Raw genomic sequence first — 21349 nt, 5'->3', positions numbered from 1 at the left:
ATTCCATATTCAACAAACCGAAGATGCATTTGACTGGTACTTGAATGAGGATGATACCGTGTATCCGCCCGCCACTTCCAAGGTCCAAGCACTGTGGATTTACCTCACCTGCGGCAGCGGGAGCTCGCTGCCCCTCAGGTGTCCACAGCTTTGGGCCCACCAGCCTCCACTCACCGCGGAGGGGGCCGGAGCAGGGTTCCGGCGGCAGAGCACGGTTTCTGTGGCCGCGCACGGTGCTTTCCCGTCCCAAGAGGACCGAGGGCTGCGGTCACGCTCCGGCGGCCGCACCGCACCTCACCGCGCGGGGGCGCTGCCCGCCGAGCGCGCTCGGCCGGCCCCGCGGCTCTGAGGCGCCGCCGGCTCTGCCAGCCCGGGGCTGCCCGCCACGCTCCGGCCCCTCACCGCGGCGAGGCACCCGGCCCCCGGCCGCCGAGCACCGCCGCGCAGCCGCTCCGCGCTCCCCACTCGCCCCTTGCGCGGCTCCGCCCCCCGTGAGGCGCTGGGCTGCCCCCGCCCCGTCAGCTGACTGCCGCGGCCGCGCCCGGCGCTGTTCACGCCGCCCCCTCCTCTCGCCGCTCTCCGGTACCGGTGGGCCGCGGTGCGCACGCAGCGGAGCCTGCCTCCAACATGGTGCTGGAGTCGGTGGTGGCGGATCTGCTGAACCGCTTCCTGGGCGACTATGTGGAGAACCTGAACAAGTCTCAGCTCAAGCTGGGCATATGGGGGGGTAAGGAGCCCCTTCGCTCTCCCGCCCGTAGCTTCCGTGGTGCTGCGGGGCCGCTGCTGTCACTGAGGAGGGCGGTGGGAGGGAAACGGATTTCGTTGGCTGCGGTCCCCCTGTGAGGGGCTGGCGGGCTGAAGCACCGCCGGCCCCTCGGAGGGGCGGTCGGTCTGTACTTTGCCTCCCCCAGTGAGGAGGGGACGAGCAGCGGAGCCGCGGCCCCTGGTGAGCTGCGGGAGGGCAGCGTGCGGCCGCAGGCTCGCCTCGCTGAGGTAGACGGTCGGTCCCTCTGTGCCCGTGGCCTCTGCACCTTGTCTCTCTCCCGCCCTCCCTCCTCGTGAGGGTCGATAGGTTAGGGCGGTCTGTGGCGGCTCGCCCCTTCTCCCGGCGGCGGCCGGAGGGTCCGGCTGCTGCTTTGAGGATAGCTGCAGGAGAGCACCGTGAACAGGGCTCCAGCTTGAAGGGGGAGAAAGAGCGAAGTTGAGGTCCCTCCGAGTGCTCCGAGGCAGGAATCTGTCGGCAAGGGGCAAAAGAAGCGCCATTTTTTCTTCTTACTGAGAATACGCTGGGTGGAAGCACAAGTGTGCTCTGGGGTCCGCCTGTGGCGTGGTGGAGCGTGGGGTGGACTCTACATGGCGGCCCCCGGAGGAGGGCAGGTCTTTTCTGTGGTGCCTGCGGAGCTGTGTCTCTCACCTGCTAAAATAATGTGCATTAAACAGACGTGACGGTGCAATAGTGTGGAGTAGCAATGCTCAGTGAGCGCATCCACACGTCAGTTTGATGCCCTGCAGGCATGCAGAGGAGCAGTTGAAGTACTGATAAAAGTTTGACATGACTTAGTGACAGGCTTAGCAGTCCTGCGGTAAAGATTGGACTTGATCTTAAAGGTCTTTTCCAACCCAGCTGATCCTGTGATTCTGTACTGTCTATAGTCTGGCTATTTTAGATGCCTTCCATACTTAAAGACTTTTCTTGTCATCTTATTTTTGATTTTGCCATGGTAGTAAGTATTTTAACATTTATAAAATAATAATATCTCTATTATGGAATATACCTCTGAGGAATCTGGCATTAAAGCCCTAAGAGCTATATGTGCTTTTCTCAAGTATAATTCTAAGTGCTAGCATTCCCTTTGGAAATTCTATTATGCTGCCAATGACAGTTAATGTGTTTGTGAAAATAGGAGTGTGTTTTTGTGGCTCTATGATTCATGATTTTTTTATGTAAAGTCAAATCCAAGATACAGTTTTCCTAGTCTACACTACCTTGATAGAGCATTCGCAATGAATACTAAGAAGGATTTCCTATTATTGTAGGTGTATTTAATGAAATAGAAACATGCAGACATCTAAGGCATCTGTAATCTCTTCCTCCATGAAATTTTGTCTGAATAATCAGTGTTTAATAACTCTAACAAATCATTCATTTACTGTACTATTCTGTATCTGCATTAAGTTTTTCAGATTTTAATAACGTGTACTTGCAAGGGTTGTAGTCGTGTTTCTTGTTCCGCTTTACGTAATAGTTGAAGTCACTTGTTCTGTACTTTTTCTCCTAAACAGGTAATGTGGCACTTGACAATTTACAGATAAAGGAGAATGCACTAGTAAGTATTCTAATAATTTTAAAACAGCTTTTATGGTTCTAAAGATGAAGACGTAGGGTAAAATATTACTATAGTCTCATGTTACGCAATATCCTTTCTTTACTGGTTATTGGAAGTAAATCCTTTCTTAACTGCTTTTAATTTTGCTCATTACTTGAACAGACAAAGAAAAGAAGCTATGGTTAAAAGGATAAGTGTACTCCTTTAGAAGAGAAGTTAGCAATAGGATTTTGAGGTTTTTCCATGTTATGCATGCGTGCATAACCTGTTGTAGTATTTGAGGCTTGAAATGATATTTAAATGATATTTAAAAGCCTGCATCAAAAGGAACATGGCCAGCAGGTTGAAGAGGGTGTTCTCCTCCTTGGCTCTCATGAGGACTCCCCTGCAGTCCTACATTTAGCTCTGGGGCAACACCACAAGAGAGCTGTTGGAGGGAGTCCAGAGGAGGCCACTGAGATGCTGCAAGGGCTGGAGCAACTCTGCTCTGGAGACAGGCTGGAAGAGCTGGGCTGGTTCAGCCTGGAGAAGATAAGGCTCTTGGGGAGACCTTATTTCCTCACTTTTATGTCCACGCAATAGATGTTTGTATGTTTCTGAACAATTTACTGGATCTAATGGGGTGGCATAGGCCTATGTATGCTCTTTTTCTTTTTTCCCAGCTTTGCTTGCATAAATGGATTTTTCAAGGCACAACTTGTGCAAATTGATTGATCTTCTGAAAATTGAAGTCTTCTGAAACACAGTGGTTCCTTTCTCAGTTATTGGTGTGAGAATGAAAGGAGAAAAAGTTAATCCTTCTACATCAGTTGATGAGATTGAAGCTTATATTTATGACGTTCTGTGTAAATCGATGCATATTAAAACTGGCAGGCAGTAAGATGTGTACTCTGTGAAAGTAAATATAGTTATTCAAATGCTCGGTTCAAAATAGGAGTGATGGAGTGAAGGAAAAACAAGAAATAAATTGCATTAAGTACTCATATTCTTGCCTGAAAAAAGAACTTGACTGATTTTAATGCTCTTTAATTGAGCTAATAAACACCTGTGCAACTGAGAGAAGCTCACTGCAGCTTTCAGTGTGCTTCAAATTTCAATGAAGAGAAGTATTACTCTTCTGTGAACTGAAAGCCTGTTGGATCTTTGTATGGCCTAACCACTGTTTTCTCTTCACTGTTCTGAAGTTTCGTATTTTACCTGCCCTTTTCATCCATTCCAGATAACGTCGTCGTATTTGAAAAGTTTTGACACAAATATCTTCATAATCTGGTAGTTAAAAAAAAGGAAGGAAGAAAGTGTTATCTGCTTTGTACCTGTCTTTCCTTCTTGTGATTGTTGATTATGCTTCTAGAAGTTCTGACTTACAAAAATGCAGAGTCATTTGTGTGACTGACCAGAGCTGAGAACAAGCTGAGGCAAATTCAAGAACTAAAACTAAGGGATGTTTGTGACTGCTTTCCAATTGCAATTTATTAGATTTCTATGCAAAAGTAATTAATGGAAAGTTGATGTTGAACACCGTTTTTAGAGAAATACCTATACCTTCCTGAAAAAGAAGAGATAAAAGGAATACGATATGATGCAACTTTTTCTGTCCTAGTTTGCCTGTCTGCTACTGTCTGGACTGGTTTTGTTTTCCTTTTGAGGGTTTTCACTAGAAAATTACTAACTTTTAATTTTTGTATGTAGATACTAGACTTTACAAATGTGACAGAAGAAATTCCTAAGGGAAATGGGCAAATAGTTAGTGTTATGCTCGCTGAAAGTGGCTTTTTTTCCTTGGTCATAATGAAAGAGCATTTAATTAAAATGGAAGTTTGTCAGACCTTTCTCAGAATTTATCCTTCAGCTCATGTGAAGTCAGCTCAACAAGATTAGTGTAGGATTTCTAAAGTAAAATTGTACAAAATTATTTTACAAATGAATTATTATTATTCTTGAAAAAGTAACCATTTAACTATTTTTTTTCCCAAAACATGTTAGAAAAAGAGTTTGCTGACACATTGCTGAAGTGTCATTCTGTGAAATACGTACTTCTCTCTTTTGAGACTTCTGTTTTGTGTGACTTCACTTATAAAAATGCAGGAGTATAATGGGGTAATTGCTATTAATGTTCCTTTTTTACTTTGTTAAAAACTTACGATAGTAATGAATTCTTTCCAATGGATTTCTTCAGCTTTATCTTTTTTTTTTCTTCAATTATAATGAAAAATGGCTGATGACAGACTATGATCTAGGCTCTTTAGAAAATTGTTACGTATTTCTGAGCTTATATTGTTAGTCATTACCATCAAAAAGATTAAAATCTGAGCTTCTTTATTTGTCAATTTGTATCCAGTATCCAGTTGGTCAAAGCTTTTAAAATCTTCAAAGGTAATATTGCATGTTTCTCCTTAGTTATAGTCTTGAACTATTTTCAGTAAATCACCTTTTTGTTGTGTTAACATCAGCCCCCAGTTCTCCCATGGTTTTTAATTTATGGGCCATTAATACAGTATTAAATGAAGGAGATTTAGTTTGTGGAGCAGTCTTCTGCTTCTGATTTTATTAAAAGCAGAGATCTTTCTTTGCTCTCACAATTTGTTTTAGCCTCTTCTTAATGTCTGTTCTTACCACTTAAAAGAAAGTTTGGAGATAAAACTATTTTAAGCGAGTTTATTTGCTCTTTCTCTTCTGATATATTTAAAAAAAAAAAACCAAAACAAACTGAAAAGACAGCTTCAAGTTAAGTTTATTGACCAGATTTTTAACATGTAGCAGCCTGCAGGAATAAATATTTGGGAGGTATTGAAGGATAGTTGTCACCATAAGAAATCTAAAGCTTTATGAAAAATTCCTAGGACTATGCAGTTATAACCAGAACATGGTTCAAATATTCCATAGCTCTTGCTTTTCAATTCTTTCTTCAAGGTAACAAAAAAGAATAATCTATGGAAATGTCACACATTTAATCACTTTTAATTAAAAGGGTTGATGAGAGGCTCCTAAGTGCAGCTCAGAATGCTTCTTAAAAACTTTGCAAATCTGGCAGAAATGTGAATTTCTTGTTTGGAGCAGCCCTTTTAAATTAAGTTGCTGGAAAAGTGGTGAAGGTTGTTTTCTAGTACAAGAGAAGAGATAAGTGGTTAGTATCCATCTCTTTTGGGAAAATGGGTTTGCTTTTTATAATCTTTGAGGTTAAGATTTATCCTCAGGTCTTTGAACTGTGGCTAACTTGTTTGAAAAAAATACTGAAATGGTAGACATTTCTGGAAGCTTAATGTTTTCACTTCTTAATATTTCCACTTATTTTCTCATGCTACCTCTTTACCTCTCTTTTTATGTTCTTGATATTCCTATGGCTGCATTCTTGCTTTTACTGAAAGGAGAGATACTTTGTGAGATTTAAATTGATGGTAATTGATGGTAATAATAACATGTTTCTCATTTGTGAGCGTATCTTGATGTTTGGTAGGCATTTTGCAGAGACTTTCTCAGTACTGTTAGCAAGACTTACTGTATGTTTGTAAACAATAAATGCTGTTATTAAAAAGAAAAGACCTATGTGGCAAATTAATAAAAAATATAAAATGCGAATTTTTGTATATGGATAAAATTTTACTCTTTAGTAACCTTTGGAGTGAAAATATTATCATACTTGGAGAGAATTGCTAGAAATGTATAAATTCTTTGTTTTGAGGCTTTCTACAAGCCTTAACCACATTTATGCGTTCCTGAGTTCATGTGAGTATTGCTGAACTGTTAAATCTGTTATTTGTAGAACTGTTTCTGTTGTGCATCTTCAGTTCTGGGTAAATAGTTGTAACAGAAGATAGTTATTTTGCTGTATAAACCAGCTTATCTTTAAAACACATGGATCTCTTCAATGTTTCTTCTTTTTCTTTTTTTTTTTTTTTTCTTATTTCTGTACAGAGTGAACTGGATATACCTTTCAGAATAAAAGTTGGTCAGATAGGTAAGTTTTTGCTTCAATGGAATTGTTGAAATGGAAACATTAGTATAGGCCTAAAGGTCAGTCCTGCCTCTGACCTGAGTCCTGCTTCTTTCATTGAAATTTCTTAAATGATCTCATACGTGCTGTTGAAACATGCTGAAGTCCAGTGTAACTGCCCTGGATAAATCATAAAATGTTATCTGGCAAACCCTGTTTGTGTAACTTTACCAGCTGCTATGAAAAACCTGTCTGAGAGGTTTTTTCCAGGTACGTGGTTGATCAAGAGAGCTGTTCAGCGTGGGCAGAATGTGTGTGGCTCTTTAAAGGACAGATAAGAAATGCGAAGAATTTAAGTGAGATTTCTAAGACTGGCAAACATGTCAAGGGTTTAGGGACTCTCAGATGTATGTTTTTAAAAAAAATTCTTTCCCTGCATTGCTTTTTCGCATGAAATATTTGTTGAAGATGAATGTGTGTTGTGTTTCTACTTCCCTGAGAAAATCACATTCATCCCAGTGAACTGAACTCTAGTCATGATCTCAGGTTTTGAGCTGAAGTCTTCTGACTCAGACTGTATTTTCTTGCTTATAGCTGTGGTTTATATTTTCTCTGCATGTTTTTTATCACTTCAAGGACTTTATAAAATGCTTAGGCCCATATGGTTTCTGCTTACCTCCTATTTAGGATGTCAAGATACAAGGCTAATGCCCTTTGATGCGGTGTTGTTTGGACTAAGCACAGTGTAGATTTTTGTTTTGATTAACTCTATCTGCTTTGTTTAGATAAACTTACTCTGAAGATTCCTTGGAAAAATCTTTATGGTGAGGCAGTTGTTGCAACTCTGGAAGGATTGTATCTTCTAATAGTTCCTGGAGCAAGTATGTAAATTCTTCAACAACACGATTTAATGGAAAAGAAAAATATCTAAGGGTACCCTGTAGATGCATATACATAATAACAAGTAGTTCACATAAGATGCCATTTATATGTTCTGTTCCCTCTGGGAAATTTATATACAAATGTTTTTTCTATGCATAAGTTAGTGGAAGAGGGGTGGGAGAAAACAGCACCTGTTGCTTTTATGTAAATCCTTGGTTGTATGCATTCCAAGTTTAAGACAACAGCCAGTTGTCTTAGTTGTCCTCTGAAGTGTGCTTATTCTGAATCCACTTTTCTGGCATGGCTTGGGTCTTTTAGCTGTTGCATGGTACGGTTCATCTGCTTCTAACTGAGAGCAGTTGAAAGTAGTAATTCCATTAGAACCGTTTTTAGGGAGAGGGAAGAGGATCAAAGAGCCAGATTAGTTTTCTCTGAAATCAGAACCTCTGGTGTGTTAAGAAAAGTTGCAAGTTTCTAGGATGTTAAATATACTTGTAGTAGAACTTAGAAACCTGCAGGATATTGCGCAGATCACACTGGAGGGCCTGAATTTCCAAGGAAAGATTCTCTTATGAATTAATGTTGGACTGTTGGTATGATCCTTCTGTATTTTGCTGTGTAAAAATTTACTATTTTAGAGGCTGGATGCAGCTTTCAGCAATTAAACCTAAAATAGCTTTTATCTCAAAGAAGGTTTTTTTTTTTTTTAACATCATATTGAATATATGGCGTGTATTTCTTGATTATGTATTTATGTAACTTGAAATTTAGCATTAAAGCTGTCACAACTTGGCTTACAGGCATTAAATATGATGCAGAGAAGGAAGAAAAATACTTACAGGATAATAAACAAAAGGAACTGGCAAGAATTGAGGAAGCCTTGCAGAAAGCGGCAGAGAAAGGTACTGAGTTACTAATACAAATATCCACTGGAATTCGAGGACTTAATATGCTATGAAAGGAAAGTTCTTTTTTGTGATTGACATAATGAATTTTGTTTTTTCAAGTGTCTGGCTAATCTTACTGCAGTGCTTTGAAAACCCTTTTTCCTGTAAGGCTTGAAAGAAATGTTATTTATTTACTTTTACCACTCATTTATCCAGCTTCCATTGGAAATGGGAATTTGATAGTCTGGTATGTCTTTGTTTTTTCTTTTCCTTTTTTTCTTAAAGCTATAGGGAAACAGGACCAAAGATGGAAATTGCATTACATGAGGCTGATGTTGTTATATTGCTTTAGAGCTTTGGTGATAGATGTTTAATAATGTCTTTTAGAGGTGTTCTTGGCTTAAAGAAAAATCTAAGGATAGTGGTGAAGTTTGCAAGAACACTCCTTTCATATCAGTTTCTGTTGTCCTTTTATGATATACTGCATTTTGACTGGTTTGAGAAGTGAGACTCTCTTGAGCAGGAAATAATTCATGACACAAAACCACAATTTAGCATGAGTCTAAGAAAAGTTTGACCTAGGTCATTAAAAAATTTTAAACTTTCAATTATAAGTTAAAATAATTGATAATTTCACTCCGGTTAACCTGATTTGTGGTGGGTTTATTCTTTGTTGTAACAAATATCTGTAGCAATTCCGGTATATAACAGGCTTCTTTGGACAGAAACCAAGCTCAAAACCAATGACAGGTAACTGCATATGACAGAGGAAAAAGTTATTACTGAAGTTTTTGTACGAAGTGAGACCTGTTTGTTTGGTGGTATAATGGTTCTTAAGATGCATCTTTACGATTCATGTAATGCTGCAAATTATTTGCCTTGGAAAAGTTACTGAAGATGAAATGAAGCTCGGAATACTTGAAAAAGAGAGTTTTGTAATCTCATTTATTTACTGCCTTGTTTCTGCTTTGCTAGTTGATTTACATTTGCAGTTTACTTCAAATAGCAATGTGGCAATCTGCTTACAGAATCCTTGCTTTATTTCTTGTCTTTAATGTGCCAGAAACTGTACAAAAGCTAAGGCAACTTAAGTCGATGAATTTTTGCAGCCATACTTTATACTGGGGCAAAGGAATGTTCATAGAAGTTTAACCTCGGTTATGTAGGACATGAATACTGTGAAGTGCCAATGCTTCAGCCATTATTCTTCGCACTAGTAGCAATGGGATGAAGTGATAATATAGCGAGAAGTTTAGCCTAATGAGTACTGCTTGAGGAATTACAGTTCTGGAATTTCATAAATTTAAGAGTGAGTCTGTGCACCTGTGACTGTCATCTTTTTTGAAAGAAACTTTACTGCATTCAGCATTTGTAAAGCTTTTAAATTTTATTTATTTTTTTTTGCGGGGGGGAATCATGTAAAATGATACCTCAGGAGCTCGACTCCTTGTATATAGAACTAGAATTAGATTCAGATTCAGTTGTGTTTTGCAGTTTTAAACTTTAAGCCTTGTGAAGGAAAAGCTAGAGGAACATTCAAATTGAATTCTTCTGAACTCTAGTTATCCTCTCAGTCACGCTACAAGCAAGATCCTTATGGGTCCTTCCCAACTTGAGATATTCTGTGATATCTCAGTGATAAATATTTGTGTTTCTGTTGTACTAGAATATTGTACTTGTATAGTTCTTGCATGAGCAGATCCCCTGCTTTTGCTGAAGTCTTAGGACCCAAGTTGCTCTGCTGCACCATAAACTGAGAAATTCAGCTCTTCCTATACACTTTGAAGAACACAGTAATTGGTGAAAACCTAGGAAATATATTGAATAGAAAGTTGTCAGTGTCCATGAATTCTCAGCATTAGTACTCAGCTTACCTTGGTATGTTTAGAACCTTGTTTCAGCACCTGCATTTATTTGAGTTTCTTTGCATAAACAGTCTTGGGGATATTTTCTTTAGACATGCTGTTCAAATATTGAGCAAAATAGTCATGTCACTGTGTGTTTAGTGTAGTGTGATGAGGAAAGGATAACAAGCTCTGCTGACCTGACCTGGCAAAACATTATTTTTTGTTTTCTAAGTTATTAAAATCTGTCAGTATGAAAAGTCATATGTGGAGACCAAAGCTTGCAGCAGTTTTCTTTTGCTGGTTATGAGTAAAATGAAAATTGCATAATTTGTCTATGTAGATAATGTGTGAGAGTTGATATTCTGAAGTGACTAGATGTCAGGTACTGTACTGGAAATACTAACATGTCATGTGAGTTTTAAAAACTTAGTATTAAATTGGGAACTGCTTTCCTTCTTTTAAACAAAATGCATTTTTTTGGTTATTTGCTGCCATGTGGACCAAGGCACTCATTCACAAGATTCCTTGTACGGGTTGGAAAGCCTGATTTACAAGGACACCAAGCCTGGTGGGTATGCATGGTTAGTTACATTTTGTATGTAAAAACAACCCCTCCCAAAGCGCCCAGACATTGAAATGTGGAAATGATACTTATTTGGTCATCATCCACATGTTGGTGGTTCTAGTAAAAAGATATTAATGACTGTGGATTCAAGAGGAAACTTGCAATGACAAGTCCTGTTTTAATTGAATGGCTGTTGAAAAAGACTTGGGCCATTTAGAAAGATTTCCATTAGTTACACTGAGGTCAAGAATGTTATAAAATGCTAACAGCTTTCTACTGTAGTTTTAGAACACTATATTTAGGTGTTTTGAGAATAGAGGGTAATTACTGTTGCAGTGTCTGGGCTTAAGACATTGAAAGTTCAGTCTGTCTTGAAGCCATGGACAGGCAAAATGAACTGTAGCAAATTGAGGGCATTTAGCATGCTTTTCCCTGGTTCTGTTTATTTGGATTGCTCTGAAGTAAAGATTTTCCATTGACATTCAGAGGAGCTGTTACTGTGTTGTGTCTGCTGTACTTCTATCTTGAGACAAGTTTTCAGAAATTTCTTCTTAGCCCATGTTACTTAGTGGGCTTTTATCTGAGTGCAGGTTTAGAAAACATGTAAACCCATGCAGTTAGTTTCTCTGTAGTAATGGCTTAGGGTAGTCAAGAAGAAAATCATGGTGCCTTGGTTTTGTCATACATGGGAGTGAAGGTCTTAGAAATACAAAATCAACATTAAGTTCAGGATGCAGTCTTTCACAAATATCATTTATAGAGGATTATGTGTAGTTTTAAAAGGAGCTATGCAGAAGAAAATGTTTCTCTTTGGCATAGTTTCTCTTTATAGGGTGATCACCTTACTTGCAAGACAGGTTGAAGTCTTGGCAGGCACTTTGTTCTTTGTTTGAACAGGCATGCAAATTACATAAAGATAAAGCTGTTGCCCAGACATAGACTACTGCACTTGCTTCCTTCTTTAGTAGGATACACCCTTACTTTGCTACAACCTCTTAAAATTAAGCACCAGCAGTCCTATTGCCCAGTCCTTTTACACTCTACATGGCCAGAGAGGGGACAGTAACAATGCAACTCACCAAACTTAGAAATGTGTAAAAATATGAACATTAATCTAGTTCCTGAAATGGTTGTGACTGTGTGGATTGTAATTTGTGTGTAAATAGTATATTTGGTTTCATATAAAGCTTTTAAAGAGCAATCATTTTTGTATGCCTTTTCTGCAGTTACTATATTTTTCTTTCACATTGCTTTGATACCATGCTGGTGATTTACAGAAGAGTCATATTGAAGAGTGCTTGTTGAGTTTCCATGTACATCTCAAATATTTTAACTTGGAGGTTGTGCCCTTGTATGGTAGAGGCCTCTTTTGGATGTAAACTTCCATGGTTTGTTTTTTTTTTTTTTCCTCCACATGTGTATATTATTAACTGTTCAGTTATGACAATTACTCCTTTGTCTGAGGGCATTAAATAAAAAACAAACACTTAAATCACTGAAAAACTTCTTCCTCAGGCTTTCTAATAAACAGTCATGGCTCTGTTTTTCTCTCTCTTTTGACCATATGTGATCTGGAATTGTGTTAAGCAATGCACTCATGAAGGAGTCTGGGTATGTATTTGCTGAGAAGCCTGGTGATTATTTGTAATTCCTTGAACTCTTGAGACATTACATTTAAATGGCTTGACCTTATAATTGTCAGGATGATTGATCCAGTAGAAATCTGGATACGTAATCTAAAGTTTTTACCGGTCACTTGGTTTACCTGGGCTTTGAGCTTCAGTGACTTGGAAAAAAAAAAAAAGCAGAGGTGGGGAGGAGGAAGCAAGGCTCCAATTGCTTCCCTGAAAGGAAATGTAGATATATGTGAATTAGGAAAAATTAGTAGGCTCTGTGCTATGAGAAGTAGCTGATTACTTCATTAACAGATCTGAAAGTCTTTAAAAGCTTTTAATGAGACCTTAGTAAGGCATTCTGCTTTAAAGCAAGCTGAACTTTCTGCCATCTTTTCTTACGCTTTCTTACACTTCTGCTTTACTAACTTGAGTTTTATCCTTTTCCCCAAAAATTGCTTGCACTGAAAAAGGACGTAAGCGTAAAAAGTATAAAAAGCATTTTAAGAGACCCTTTAAAGGTCGTGATCACTCAAAAGGTGGGTAAAAATTATGGCGTTAAACTTTTTTAAAGACTTTTTTCTTTTCTCTTTCTGTTTGGAGTAGTTTTGCTTAGGCTTGGATATACATCCAGTGGTACCTTTTGTTTTCCTCCTGTTTGAAAGAGGGTATAAATTGGAGGGAGCTCTTTTGCTGTTTATCTGTTCTCTGGAACCTTGTTTCTCTCTGCTTAGCTAGCTGTGCTTTTTTCTCCAACTTGAGCTATCTCTAGCATTTACAACAGAAATGTACACATTTGGTAGGCCGATTAGTGGCACTTTGCTGTGACTGCTGGAAAAACTGCATGTGGAAAGATCTCTGTCTAATTCTTTGTAATATTGCAGTAACACCTATGTAAAGTAAATCTAATGCTATACTGATGGGACAGCAGTAAAGTTTTTTCAGCACCTTTTAGCTTCTGTTCTAAATAGCTAACATAGTGTGGTGACTGATACTTCAAGCACAATGAAATTAATGTGGTTTTTTTTCCCAAGAGGATAATCATTGTCTATAAGTACCAAACTGTGCAGGTCTTCATTCCTAGTCACATACTACTACTAGATTACTGTATCCCATGTGGTTGTATTGTTAAGTATTTGATCTTGGAGGAAGCTGCAGCATAGGCTTGTAATTGGAGTAAGAACTTTGTGGGGTCCTTTGGTGAACTTTCTAAGGTATCAAACTTTTATTGGGGTTGGTAGCTGCATCTGGCTGGAAAAATGTTGATGGATTTCCTGCTTACACTTGAACGTTATGAAGCTTCGATAAGCACTTCTGCCTTTCAACCCCCTCCTCCCCCCCCCCCCCCCCCCCCCCATCATTATTGTGTTGGCTTCTGTTACTAGAGAGTGGGACTTGTGAAATAAACAGGAGGAAATGTGAGTTGCATGTAAAAGTGGTGTAATGTTTTGGTTTCTTCTGAGCTTCCGACTACTTTTTTTACTAGATATAGAATCATAGAATCGTTAGGGTTGGAAAGGACCTTAAGATCATCTAGTTTCAACCCCCCTGCAATGGGTAGATATCAAATACTCTCTTGACTAGAGTAGTATTCTATCAGTGTTCAGTAGTGAAGTATTTTAATTCTTAAAGGAATCTCCTGAACCTCCCTTAGAGCTTAGGAAAAAAAAATAAATCCCAATGTTTGTAGCAAGGTGTACAAAGTTTTATTGTTTCTTCAACTTAAGCTGTGTGTAGCATTTCCAACTAAGATGTACAAGTTTGGCAGGCTGATTAGTGGCATTCTCTGGGATAGCCACTTTGGAAGGTGAATACTGAACAAAACAAGGGAGCTGTGAAAATAGAGACCAAACAGCTCATCTAGACATATGTTAGTAAAATGTTAAAATGCTCAGCCTTAGGCAATATTTTTAGAGTTATGTCATTAAGTAATGAGGGATTGTAAATATTGTCACTGTCTCAGCATGTGCATGTTTGTTGTGGGTGGAATGCTGAACTTCTGTGAGTATTTAACTTCTGCTACCTTCTCTTGGTCAGCATAATTTCAAGTATCACTAGTATCAAGTATCAAGGACCCCCCCTGAAGAGAGCCTGTGCCCTTTTGGGTAACTCCCAGTTACCTCCCTGGGCATGACATGCTGTGGTATGGAATACCCCTTTTGGCTGGTTTGGGCCAGGTGTCCTGTCTCTGCTTCCTCCCGGGCTCCCCTCATCCCTGGCAGAGCATGAGACTCAAAAAGTCCTTAGTCTGGGTAAACATTACTTAGCAACAACTAAAAACATCGGTGTTACCAGCTCTGTTCCCAGGCTGAAAGTCAAAAACACAGCAGTGCACCAGCTACTAAAAAGGAGAAAAACTGACTGCTACTGCTAAACCCAGGACAATGGCATAACAAAGTCTGATACGGACCTAGCTTAGATGGTTGCAGTATAAGTGCATGGAAGAAATGGAATATTTAAGAGTATAAGAAATGGAATATTTCTTTTCACTTCTGTTATTCCAGCTTTTTAACTTTCTTAGACAGTGTTGTATAAAACCTGTAATGGACTGGTCTTTTGTTGTGCAAGTGTTACCTTCCCCTGGTTATTCAAGAGTATGTTGTTCTAAAGTACGCTATTTTGCTGATTTGCTTGTTGAAACTCACAGTTGCTGAGGGACTCTTGAGAGAACATTTTACCTTGGAAGGAGTGGGGAGAAGTATATTAAACAAGAACTTGCTGTAAGCTAAACTGCTTTGACTGAAACGTAGAGATAAATTTTCTTATGGTTGTGTTGTATACTCAGAGCTACCATCATGTCTTCAGGATATGGATGTACAGGAAAGGAAAAAATGAAAATATATAACCTAAATAAAAATATGTTAAAAAAATTAAGAATTCACCTTAGAGTAAACTTTAAATGTACATGAGTGTAGCTGGTTGGTGTGGTTAAACTCCAGATGCAACAACTGCCTTGAAATCTGACTGTTTAAAACTTTACTGTTTCAGACAAGCCGAAGGTGGAGAAGAAAGATACTTTCTTAGAAAAGCTTGCAACTCAAGTTATCAAAAATGTGCAAGTCAAAATCACAGGCATTCATGTGAAATACGAAGATGATGTAAGTATCTGGGACACACTTGTTTCATTTTATATTGGGCTCTAGTGCAGTCACGATTGTTTAATCCATAGAGAGAAATGGTTTTCTGCCATCTTGAGAAAGTTGCTCTGATTACTTCTGCACTTCCTCAGATAAGGTACCTCAGATATGACTGACAATCAAATATTTTGGATCTTTGAAATATATATTCTCTTTTTTTGCCTTGTCCAGTATTGCCTTGCTCATTATCTCTAGATGGTGGCTGTTCTTCATATGTTACTGTGTGCAGATGATGTACAGAATTTTTCAGTGTCCTGGGTAAGGTTTGGAATGACAGAAGCTGATGGGGTTACAGGTTAGAAAGGGGGTGAATTGTTGGAACCACTTAGCTCATGAATATGAATGGTTATGTGAACCAAACTGGTCTTATTCTAGACTCCTTCCAGCTTCCTTTAGGAAAATGCTGAAGCAGTTTGTGTTGAGATAATTCAATGTTAAGGAAAAGCATTAGATAAAGAATATTTCTCAAACCTATTTTGGGACTATTTCCAGAGACACTAGGTTTATAAAGGTGGAAGTCAAAATGATATAGCTGACTGAGATGTGGTACTCTATAGTTCTTAATTCTTTCCTAATGAAGATTTTAGAAGCCAAAAGGAAATTGTTGGCTTCAGCTGAAGTCTTAAGTCTTTACACTACAGCCATATTAGTTTTGGCCCAATTTAAGGTATTCTAAGAATGCTTCATCTAGAATAATTAAGCAAAGGAAGATGCCCAGAACAGCTCGGGATTTCAGTCAACTTGAATTAAGTGATATATCTCTGTTTGCAGCAGGAGAAATACATAGCTGTTATTTTTCTATTTTTGTAGATCACGGATCCACAGTGTCCAATTTCTTTGGGAATGACATTGGGCGAGCTTAGTTTACTGGTAACGTGTGTGTGCATGCGTGTTCTGCTGGTTTGGATTTACTTGGGAGTAGTGCAAAAAAAAAGTAACATATCAAGATGATGATATAAAGAAAGTATGCATACATCTGGAAGAGAAGACAGTCATGCCATTAGTACTTGAAGTTTGTGCTAGCAGAAGAGATGATGATTGCAGAACATCACACTTCTTGAGACTAGTGATTTGTTCTTATAATCCGTAAAATTATCAGTAAAATTCAGTATGTTTATTTCATAGAGCAGGTTATATCCAGGCCTAATAAAAATGTTGGAGCAAACATTACATCATGATGATAAAGAATAAGGTATTTTGCCAGGTCTCTCGAAAAATGAGGGAATAAAATTTCAGCTATCACCTCTTTTCCTTAGGTGTTAGGGGTGCTGTGGGTAGGATAAGGAGTTGAAATCAAAGTAAATGGTCAGATTTTATATTGGATTTTCACTTAAGTGTATACAGTCTAGAGAAACCAAAGTAATGCATTCTGTGCCTGAAAGCAGAGAATAAAACCAGATGTATGTTAAGATGCAAAACATGACTTTTATCACTTTGAACTTTTAGACAACAAATGAGAACTGGACACCTTCTATTCTGAATGAAGCTGCAAAAATAATATACAAGGTAATGTTGTTTGATACTGGTTTTTTTTCCTACACAAGTGCAACTGGTCTTGGAGAGCAGTAATCTGGGGTTCTACATAACAGTTGGAAAAGTAGTTTGTTTTGTGAGTTTTCCTGTTTTTCTTAATTTTGCTGTGTGTTCAGCGCAAATAACTGGCTTTTTGTAAGGCATAACTTTCAAGTCCATGGTTTAAATAATTTCTCTTAAATGCAAACATTGATCCCCTTATTAAATGTCTTATACAGCAAGTCTGCATGGTAACTGTGATTTCAAGTAGGTTGGCAAGTTGCCATTTTCTCCTCTAGTTTCTATGCCTAATGTAATTGGGATTCTTGTATCTAAGCAGTCGCTCTGTTCTGCCCCCCAAATCCAAAGGAGTATGCAAAGATCTAAGAAATTATTGGAATGATATAAGAAAGGTTTAATAGTCTTGATTTTTTGTTTTTCTTTACTAGGCTAATGTTGGGTTTGTGCACCCTTGCCTCTGTAATCCCCAGTTGTATTTATGAGATGTGCATGAACTTACGCACACGAAGAACTTTATTTTTAGCAATTCAATTTTCACTTTAAAAATAGTATTATAAGATTAAATACATCTCACTGCTAATGGTGGGTTTGTTGTCTAGTCAGCTTTCATTTGATTTCTGTTTTCACAAATGGAGAGCTGATTTCTTAGAATTGGTTGAATACTGAGTGTGGAATCTGTTGCATGTTTTCTTTTCTGCACAGCTTTTGTGCCTGGACAGCCTCAGTGCTTACTGGAACATACATAGCAGAATGTATTATCATGGCTCCCGTGAAGAAATACTGGTAATGTAGAAGAAAATGCACTCAACAGTACTACATTCTGTAGTTGTAGTATCACAACTACACCATACTTACGATGAAGATGAGGCAGCATAAGGGCAGTTGAGGGGTGAATAAGACAGAATGAGAGGTGAATATATTAAAATGGGAATTACAGGGAAAGAATAAAATAAGGTTTGTGGATGGGGGCTTTCTAGGGGCTATGTCTACTTTAAAACAAAAGTTTTGTTCATGTTTTCGTGTTTCTTCATGGTTTTTTGTTCATGTTCATTCATTCATGTTTTGAGTTGCTGTTGGCTAGATGAGTAGTGGATTACTGCAACTTGTAATAATTCAAGTGTGTGGAGTACTTGTTTTGCTTTCATTTCATTGGTGTGTTATTTGTGAACTCCTACTTTCCCAGAAAAGAAACTGTGAACTTGGGCAGTATGAATAGGACAATTATATAGACATAAATTGTGGCTGAGAACATACATTCTATACAACAGCTGAGGACTTGTGAGTTGCAAAAGCACCATTACTGTTAAAAACTTTATTTCGGATGGCTACTTCATTCATTTGGTTAGAGAAGACGTTTTTAGGGAATGGGAAACGTGGTTATTCTAGTGAGTTTTTGGGTAGTGCACTACTGAATATCTTAGGTTCTGAAAGAAAGCCTTAGAATGAATTAGAAAACAAGTCATTTGCTTGGAATAGCAGACATCTGATTACTGCTGTTAGTTTGTCTGAATCTATTATCTGCATTCTGTTTCTGGTGTGAATAAGTGCTCTCTGCAAAAATGCCACATTTTTGACCCTTTATGTTTGTAAAGGTTATATGAGTGTTCTGTATGTTCTTGTACAACACTGCTTGTTTCCTTTTTTCTGTTGTGCTCATTTTTACTGATGTCTTTCATTTTTGTTTTATTCCCTGCTTAAAAAATATGCACATAACCTGGTGAGCTTGGTACTAGGGAGGGTTGAATCAAAACTGTCAAGTGTTTAAAATCAGCCAGAATCTTATCTGTTAAGTGGAACTTGAAACTGAAGTGTTTTTATTTTTGTTCTGGTTCCCCTTTTAGGGCAGTATTTACTGTCTCAAAATTGGGGGTTTTTATTCACTGTATGTAGAAGATAACTATGAATATGTTGTGTCTTCTTCCTGTCTACAGTCTCTTGGTTTGTTCTTTAAATCTGCAGAGGACTTCCACTTCTGTCTTTTTCTTTTAGCAGAAATGCTTACATGTTTTTAATAATAGCCAAGCTACTTCAGCTACAGGAGCCTTCAGAGTTACCTGTCTGTGGATGTTTTCTCTTTTGCATCTCAGTCTGCAGTGTAAACACAAACCAATATGCATTTTGAACTGACAGCAGTAAAAATCTTAATCCTTCAAATGTCATTCCAACACTGTCAGAAGGATCCTTTGTGAATCAGCCCTTGGTGTGCTTGTGTACAGATGGCTTTGTGGGCTTCCCTGGTGTTGTCTGACACATTAGATCTCAGCACTTTTCCTAGACACTTCAATTTACTATTGAATAAGCTGCAAGTGAAGAATGCTGGTGGAGTTTTGTTGAACTTGTTTCATGTGTCAGGAAGTACCACTTTCTTTTCCATCATTGAGCAAGTTTTTAACAAGTTCTTCCTGAAAGAATTGGGAATTTTGCCCTCCGGGACTTTAAAATGCAATTGCTTGTTTCCAAAGCCTGTGGCTTGTCCTGCATGTAAACTTTTCTTTGAGTGCTGAGGGAGAGCAATTCCAGTGTGGTGAACAGTATTCTGACCATTTATTGACTTGAAGCATCTCACCACTTACAGTTTTTCTAGTTCTTGAAATCCTTAGCGATTTTGGTGCTGTATACTAATATCACTTTGCATACTGGCATCATCTCCATTGTTTGGTTTGGGGTTTTTTTGCATCTTTTGACTGTTTCATGACAGTTAGTTAATTTTTTTCAGTTGTGATTAGTCATCTTTGTGTCCTTGTGCCTAAAAGAGGAAGAGAGGGAGAGCCAGGAATAAGCTCAGAAAACATCCGAGAATATTTGAAGAAGCACAGGGAAAGAATGGAGTTTGTCATACGCCTAAGATTACTTGTGTACATCTTCTTTGCCAGTTGTGAAGTCTTCGCTGCTTCAGAACTTTAAAACCAGTACAGGAACTGAACAGATGACAAATAACGTCTCATTTAGTAACGTCTATTAAATGCCTGAATACATAGAATAATTTTAAGCAGCATTATCAGGAAATCAGATTCATTGTAGTAGCTAACTGGACTATGTTATAGTAAGAATTAACTGTGGAATCTGTAGCATCTGTTACTTTCATGCAACAGTCTTCATATTTAAATAACATGAGTATATGGCTGGTTTTGAGAGTAGCTGTTTTATATTAATCTCATTGGAATTTATGTTTCAGTAATACAGATCAGCAGACAGGAAATAGGTTGAAATACCAGTATTTTGAATGATAGAGTGTACCTTTTTATAAAAGACAAGCCAGATCTTAAATGAGGAAGTGGGGAAAGGATTAGATCAAAGAAATTTGTAGTTAAAAAATATTTTCCTTGTAAAAACAACTCTTAATATTGATAGTCTTTATAAAATGTAATGGGAACAATCACTTCATCTGCCTTTATGTAATAGGTAATATGGATGTTTTCTTAAAAGCAGGCATCCTGCTCTAAGTGATTGTGCCATTGCAATTCTGAAACGAGATAAAATGTTTGGGCATGAATATAGCATTCCAAAGGGCATGAATATAGCATTCCAAATAAACTGGTGAAGAGTTGTAGTTTCAGAGAGACCTCATTCTAAATTAAGACTCAGGTCTAGCATATTTGTCAGGTCTGTTGGGCTGTTCTGATACTTTCCTAACTACTTTTTGTCAATATTTTCTCTTGTACCTGCAGATACCAGAGGGCTCAAGTGGCCTCCTTGTGTGTCCTTCTGTGAGGAAGGGTAGAATGTGATTAGATAGTCCTGGTACCTTCAAGGAGCTTAAAAACAAACATTTGCTTTATTATGTACATGTGAGCTATTTTTCTAAATGAACACTTATTTGTTGTTACTGCAAAATTTAGAAGTTGAATATGAACTGTCTGCTTAATAGGAGAAAGAGTTCTTTTCAATTAGGTGTATTTAAACCCTTGACTCTTAAGTGCTTGTTCTATAAAAGCTTTCACATTTACAGGCAAGAGGCCCTTGCAAAATACATGTGAACTTAAGCTGGTCTGCTCAAAGCTTAGAGAACTGTAAATGAGTAGTGCTTTTTAGCAATTGCTAGACAGTATCACATTCCTTTACAGGATCAGCTGAAAAGAGGAATTCCATGTAGTGGTAACCAGCCTCAAGACTACCAGTATAGTAAGTAAGCTGGGAATATGAGTGAGTATAAACTGTTCTGAGCATGTTAGTGTACTAACAGCCTGACCTGATCATGCAGGCATGCCCATACTAACTTTATTTTACAAAAGCCTAAGCATAACAGAATGCATTAGAGCTTGTCTGCTTTCTGACTGCTGCTGAGCAGTTTTAGTAAAAGTTGCATCCTGGTTCTGTGGGTCTTGGGTGTACACATTATCAGTATAAAGTGGTTGATACATCAGTGGAAATAAGTACTTGAAGATTGCTTTCCCGCTTTATTGTAAGCAGAAAATGAATTATTTTTTTTATCTTCAAGTTTTTAGACCAATATCAGCCTCTGCTAGACTGTATATCAACCCATATGCAGAAGTTGAACTGAAAACTCCAAAGCTTGATTGTAATGTGGAAGTACAGAGAATTGTCATCGAATTCACAAAGCCACAGGTAAGTTGTCTTTGTATCCAGCTTACTTTGTATCTTTGTATCAAAGTCTGTGATAAAGTGT

The 21349-nt window shown here is 38.3% G+C and overlaps 1 protein-coding gene across 1 annotated transcript in view; it reads left to right on the top strand.

The window, feature by feature from the left end:
• Positions 1-567: 567 nt before the first annotated feature.
• VPS13C (vacuolar protein sorting 13 homolog C) overlaps positions 568-21349 on the top strand; it is an 88363-nt gene continuing 67581 nt past the window's right edge. Inside the window, exons 1-11 of the mRNA XM_065688086.1 lie at positions 568-727; positions 2284-2327; positions 6240-6282; positions 7044-7139; positions 7941-8042; positions 15041-15150; positions 16000-16059; positions 16636-16695; positions 17425-17505; positions 20787-20844; positions 21161-21288. Of these exons, the coding sequence (XP_065544158.1) occupies positions 628-727; positions 2284-2327; positions 6240-6282; positions 7044-7139; positions 7941-8042; positions 15041-15150; positions 16000-16059; positions 16636-16695; positions 17425-17505; positions 20787-20844; positions 21161-21288 (882 nt within the window). The 5' untranslated portion in view covers positions 568-627. The remainder of the gene's footprint in view (positions 728-2283; positions 2328-6239; positions 6283-7043; positions 7140-7940; positions 8043-15040; positions 15151-15999; positions 16060-16635; positions 16696-17424; positions 17506-20786; positions 20845-21160; positions 21289-21349) is intronic.

This window comes from Lathamus discolor, chromosome 8 (genome assembly GCF_037157495.1).
Source record: "Lathamus discolor isolate bLatDis1 chromosome 8, bLatDis1.hap1, whole genome shotgun sequence".
Taxonomy (NCBI): domain Eukaryota; kingdom Metazoa; phylum Chordata; class Aves; order Psittaciformes; family Psittacidae; genus Lathamus; species Lathamus discolor.
Note: the sequence above shows the minus strand (reverse complement) of the source record. Positions and strands in the feature narration are given on the sequence as shown.